Source organism: Haliotis cracherodii, unplaced genomic scaffold (genome assembly GCF_022045235.1).
Source record: "Haliotis cracherodii isolate W230 unplaced genomic scaffold, xgHalCrac1.p SCAF_18, whole genome shotgun sequence".
Lineage (NCBI taxonomy): Eukaryota > Metazoa > Mollusca > Gastropoda > Lepetellida > Haliotidae > Haliotis > Haliotis cracherodii.
The window spans coordinates 19,684,475-19,691,131 of record NW_027266273.1 but is presented as its reverse complement, the minus strand read 5'-3'; the positions used below and the strand labels follow the sequence as shown (position 1 = coordinate 19,691,131).

The window sequence follows — 6,657 nt, the reverse complement described above, 5'->3', positions numbered from 1 at the left end:
TTACTTTAAGGGCATTGTACATTCAGTCTCTCATCCTGAACGAGCTGTGCAACTATATCACTGCACAATTACTGTTGATATATTTATGACTTAATCCATGTCAGGTGATCTGGAATATATAGGCCTCGGTCCCTGAGACGAAAAAACCCTTAGCCTAGCTAGGGTTAGGTGCTCTGGGGCACCAACACCCCCATACTATCACTATGTGCTGACCTGGCACATAGTGCCTCTCATATATATCTACCTGTATAAAGTAAACTTGATATATACGAGTATGTAAATAGTTATGAATCAATGTCACGCGCATTCCCAGTTGTTGTAAAACATGAATAAGCTGAATTATCCTTTAAACTTTATTTATTGTCACAACCAGTCATTGAAGGCAAGCACATTCACTAAATGATAGTGTATATATCTCTCTCTAGAAGGAAGCAAATGACAACCAAAACTACCATTGTTATTCAGAAGACAACGTATGTCATATAGCTCTGGAGATTGAATAGCATATGTGCTGAGAAGCATAGCATGATACACGTCCGGAAATATACATCGTTCCTCTATTTCGTTATGGCCGACAAGCTGCAGGATATCCGTCAGGAAATATGCATCGTTCCTCAATTTCGCTATGGTAGACAAGCTGCTGGATATGATTGTAGGATAGTTTATTTGTCTCTCTATTTGAAATAATATAGAAAACAACTCACTGATAACAGCAGCCATTGCTATAAGGAATATCACTCATAAACATGTAACAACTGTGATTTACTATTATTTACTGAGTACCATAGGCGGGAAGGTACGGAAAGATACATAGTTCCGCTACTTGGCTATGGTAGACAAGCTGCTGGCAAGGGTATTCTGGCTTGCTGTGACATCAGGGCCTCGAGCCTGGGGGGATCTACACAAGAACACTCTCTTGTACGTGGAGGAAAACTTCTTGCTCATGGCCATGTACATTATGAAGTTGGCAGAAGAGTTGCAGCACTCCAGTAATAAGATGACGCCACCTATTAGGTTGAACAAGTTGGAATATCGCCCCACAAAGTTGAACCCTTGGATAAAGAACCTGAGGGTTACAGTGATTGTGCCGGGCATGAGGCAGGAGATGTAGAGACAACTCACAAGTACCAGCATGTTGGTCACTCGATCTTCATCCTTTGTTTTGTCAGCGTTCTGGGAGGTCTTCCGTCTCCAGACTGAGCTCCTCTTGATCCTTAAGACAACCAGAACGGTGAAGACACACACCAGCACCATCGGAGCGTAGCGGAACATGATGTTGAGGATCTGGTCCAAGTAGACGTCAAAGAAATCTGCGTTGTCTATGTAGAACTGTGTCACTCTTATATAGGGAATATTGCGTTGTTGATGTTTACTGAATACATAGGTGATTTTGTAGAGATTGAGCAGAGGGGCAAAGGCGGCACAAAGAGTAACATACAAAAAGACTACGGCGAACTTCACGCGAGTCGGCGTCAGAAGGAATTGGGCCTTGAGAGGGAAGTACACTGCTATGAAACGTTCTATGGCAATGAGCATGGTAAGAGCGCTTGTGATCCGTCCGAACAGCATATTCAGCATCAGGACTTGGGCTTGCATGATCACATAAACGTCGAATGCAGCATTCTTGTCGACCTTCGACACAAGGTGGTTGACCTTTCGCAGTAACGTTGTTATTAGAAACAGTGTGTCCGATATAGCTAATGCAACGAGGATAATGTTGGTTCGTTCCTTCGACCCCTGGATATAGAGTACTACGAAGCTCATTACGTTACCCACAATTCCAAACACGCAGGCGACAGGAAGCAGCCCACAGTAGATGATATCGAGAACGAGTTCGTTCGCTTCAGTGCTGACTAATGGTTGGTATGTCTGTCTTCGGGAAGATGGTGCCGATTCTTGAGTCGAGTTTTCATCTGTAGCCTCGAGAACCGAGGAGTTCAGAACAGCAGTGGTTTCGTTAGACGTTTCAGTGAGAGTGGAAGTAGTCGTTGCGGGCTTTGCAGTATCTGCAGTTAGGGTAGCTGCAAGTATTGTTGTTACGGCGTAGGGAAAGGTAATATTCATTGTGAACAGCCCCTGAAAAAAAGCATCACAATAAAAAAATGGCATTTATTGACTCACATTATTGGCTAACCAATTGAAGGAAACGAATGTAAGCTTTGAGTAGACGAAGAGCGGATACGAATCAGGTGGATACATTCTGCTTTGAACCTTATGTCAGTAATATGCCAGCATTTAAGCTGTTTATGTTTACCCAAGGGCAGGGATAGTGTACTGTCATATAATTTGTTCTCACGTGTTACCAAAACATATGTGTTCGCTTAGACAAAAAAAGAATTGGACGGTTTCTCCGAAGAAAATTCTGTCTCTAATATTGTCACTTTGGTTAATTTTGACAACATTTTGCTTGTTTTCGTAAAGGCAGCAACACGAAAATGTCCCTTCTAGATTCCATAGTAAGTATGTGATCCACTATAATACTTTTCGCAAAAGGTTTGTCATGTCCTGAATCAACTGGTGTCTAAGATCTGCTTTTGTCCAAACATTAGAACAACACTTACCGAAAGTCCATTTACTCACGCGTTTGCATGTCCTTCTATCATGCCCAGTATACGAAGAAAAACGAATTTTTATTGTGTATTTTAATGCTTTTTACTGTTAATACATTGTCTTAGCTATATGTATATCGTCTCTCATAAATCGCCGGGCGATTGGTCGTGATTTTATTTTTCATGTATTTTATACTATGTTTTATCAACTGTACCATGAATGAAACTTAAATAAACAATTCTGTCTGTCAGTCCGTCCGTTTGGACATTTCAGCCCGAGTGCTGCATTTTGGTGGTGTTACAAGTAAACTAGTTCTGAAGAACATGCTAGTTATTTGCTATCAGAATACTTCATTGTCATTCATACAAAGTTTAAAGGGTTCGTAGCGTTTCTTGAACGGGGCATTTATTGTGGGACAAAAGGACCCTTATTCATAGATGGCCCTTTTTGGTGCGTACCTAGACAACAAGGTCTGGCCAGCAGAAACCAGAGGATAGTTGAAGACTGCTCCAATGATTAAACGCTGTACTAAAACTTTGGTTGAGTCCCACTTTCAGCTGATTATTATCACTTGCTAGACAGTTCAAGGTTCTGATACTAGATTCTTACAGTTGTACCGAAATGTCGCAACGAAAGATAAACAGAAAAACGAAACCCCGCCTTCATATATACTATCGCTTCTAAATGTCCCCAGAAAAGAGTACTAGTATCGATACTATTTCAGAGTGAAAAAAATGTTTTCTCCAACACATTGTCCATCCCATCTTAGCGTTTCAGAGATATTTGCGCAGGAAAGTATGCTAAGTTTGTTAAACTGTACACTATATTTATGTTTGTTTCGCAAGATTACCTGATTACACAACTGAATCAGAACTGTTGTTCAATAGTTTGTATGTCAGTGCTTACAAACTGTTACCATCTCAAACACTTACCTTGATAATATTGGTTTCGTATATCGAGGACATTTGCAGTATCTTGTTTCAATTGCATCTTCGGTTTTATATACTGCAACATTGTATTGATTTATCATCCATCTTATGTGATGATCAGGGAACAGAATAGCCATTCAGATCACTGGGCGTATTGTACTGCACATTCACGGAAGTGAAATAAGCGAGGAAACTGGATTTGTCAAGAGAAAGTTACTAGTAGTCATGTCCTGCACATGGTATTAATGCATCACGACTTCATTGCATGACGAAAACTGCTGAGTTCATAGTGGAGACTTTCCATTAAATAAATTGTTAATACCTTCAACTTGGCTACAAGGCATAAAGATCTTTATGTTATATTTACGTTTTTTTAGTAAATGTTAATTAAGGAAGAATGTAATTGATGAAATCACCTGATGAAGTATATACTCCGAAACGTTGTATTCCTCATGTACAAGAAGTTGACATCAATAAATTCTCTTCCTTATGTATCACTTCTAAATACCATTCAAAGACTTGATTATGTTAATTGTTGTAAATGCAACCAACCTCTTTCCATAATCACAAGAAATGCAAAATGCAGAGTCCAATGTATGATTCCGACTATATCATGGGCAGGTGTTAATGAATGGTTATCAAATAGTGATAATACCAGGTATTTACACAGGTTGGTTGGTTGGTTGGTTGGTTGTTTTACGCCGCACACAGCAATATTCCAGCTATAGGACGGCGGTCTGTAAATAATCGAGTCTGGACCAGATAATCCAGTGATTAATATCATGAGCATCGATCCACGCAATTGGGACCGATGACATGCATCAACCAAGTCAGCGAGCCTGACCACCCGATCCCGTTAGTCGCCTTTTACGACAAGCATAGTAGCCTTTTACGGCAAGCATGGGTTGCTGAAGACCTATTCTACCCCGGATCTTCACGGGTCCCGCCCACAGGTGGCACCTGTCACAAACACATGCAAACAATTGCTTTGATCTTTCGAAAAACATAAATTGTCTCAGAAAATGCTCGACAAAAATAATTATGGTTCAGACAATTGAAAAACGTATTTGCTTGCCACAAAATGTATATAGTTTTTTAAACAAAAATATTTAGGCTCATAGTTTAATAAGAAAATATGTGGTTTTTTTGCAGCCATAGCTGAAACAATACAGAGTCTCCATACAAAATCCGTGCCGCCCTCAGTAATTCAGTTACCTTTGTTTAAGATACATGAATGTGAGCTTGTCATGCTACCCAGAAGTATTCAGATATGAGTGTTTGCTTTGAGGAGATATCCTCACTGTTTTGATAAGCATTCTAGAAGTTGGTGACAGCAGTAAACCTACAACTTTATGGATACCAACTTCTGGTTGATTGCATTTAGCGATGTTCCAATGTAGATTGCCTTTACGCCAAGTGGAATCTGACTGGGCAGCCCATGGAAACTGATTGTTCTCTGGTGTTGACGTTCTTTATTTCCTAACTTGTGTAACCACGTTGTCCATTACCAAGAGCGAGGAGGAGGTGGCGCATCTCTTGAGTGAGTGAGTGAGTTGGGTTTAACGCCGCTTTTAACAGTATTCCACTTATATCGCGGCGTGTCAGCTTAATGTGGGAGGAAAGCCCGAAGTGATGCAGGTCCCAGACGTTTACCACTTCGGTGAAACCCACGAGCACCGGTATGGTGCTGACAAACCTAGAAACATAATCGGGGCGAACCGGGATTCGAACCCACAATCATAGGTTTCTGGCTTGCCCAAGGGACGCAACTCTGCACAGCGAATCGCGGCGCCTTAGACGACTGGGACCCCGTGCCCCCCGCATCTCTTGATTTGTCAATTCAAAGCATTAGTACGTAATGGCCATATTAACAAAAAAAAACACAAAACAAAACCATTTCCATCGTGTATATGTTATATTGAGAGTCTTGAAAGCGTTGAAAGTGGAAAATCATCATACAACTGTAACGCCCATTTCGGTTAGATGTTCCTGATTGATTACTTTAGACTAGTAGCTCATTATTGTGCGAGACTCTCGCCTTAGCTACTAATTGTTGAGTATTAGGATGAATTAATTGATACATTGATGTTCTACATCTAAATTTGCGTCTATTATAATTGATATCCGTTACTCCGTGAGCTATTCATTATTTATTATGAAGCTTACACACCCGTAATGTTGTAATTTGTTTGTTGAATACCTTCCCGGAACCGCCTTAATGTGTGTGGGCATTGATATCTTTGACACAGATCTCAATCGCATTTGAAACCGGAAATATCCTTGATATTAATTTTTACTGTCATCATTTATTTAAAGTCACATAACAGAAATCTGATTAAAATGATGCCATGTTATGATTTTTATATGGGCAGGACCTGCTTACCCTTTTCGCGAACACCTTGTGTCATTCCTGATTTTCAGCGATCCATTCATGTTAATTTCACCGCCATTTTGACTTTTACGCCCAATGGAGTCTGTTTCGTGGGAATATCGATACTGGTTATTCTCTTGCGTGAACGTTTTATATTTATGTGAAATTCTGATGCCTTGTAGGAAAACTGCTAACTCACAGAGAAGTCTCGAACTATGAAGTCAGTCTCGGCAGTGAATCAATAAACTCATCAGAGAGTAGCTCTCTATACCAGGGGGATAACTGGATGGAGTTTGGACTGCTAAAGACTGAGGGAGGTAACGATTTTACGAGCTTCCATGGGGCACCGGGACGCTTGACATTTTATGAGCGCCCCGTTTTTCTGCCCCTAACAATCATCAGAAATAAACTTATAAACAATATACACCACCATAAAATACCTTCCCCATTCAGTGAAAACTTTCTTTAAAAAGTACAATTTCAAGGATAAAAGTGTTAACATTTCACGCAATTAAACACGTTATAAAAACAGAAATGTTAATGCATAATTTACACAACTGCAACGTGTGTATCGATGCAATCAAAAGACTCTAGAAAGTGCATCTGCAATTACACTGTCTTTGCCCCCTTATGTTTGATCTCGAGATTAAACTCTTGCAAAAACAACCTCCGCCGCCTCAGTCTCAGTGGATTGTGCGTGATAAGTGAACACTTTATTGGAATACGCACTAGTTTCCGGAGAAAACTAAAAAAAGGTTGCAATGCAAGGTTTTCTTACTCTTTTGGGTGGTTGATGCCATTTGCATC

The 6,657-nt window shown here is 40.3% G+C and overlaps 1 protein-coding gene across 1 annotated transcript; it reads right to left on the bottom strand.

The window, feature by feature from the left end:
- Positions 1-819: 819 nt before the first annotated feature.
- LOC139465534 (FMRFamide receptor-like) lies at positions 820-1,782 on the bottom strand. The gene has a single exon (XM_071247251.1). It carries the CDS (start codon positions 1,762-1,764, stop codon positions 820-822), a length of 945 nt encoding a protein of 314 aa, XP_071103352.1. The 5' UTR covers positions 1,765-1,782.
- Positions 1,783-6,657: the final 4,875 nt, after the last annotated feature.

Excerpts from the sequence above, each read along its gene's own strand:
- LOC139465534 (XM_071247251.1), bottom strand. The coding sequence starts at position 1,764 with ATGAGCTTCGTAGTACTCTATATCCAGGGGTCGAAGGAACGAACCAAC.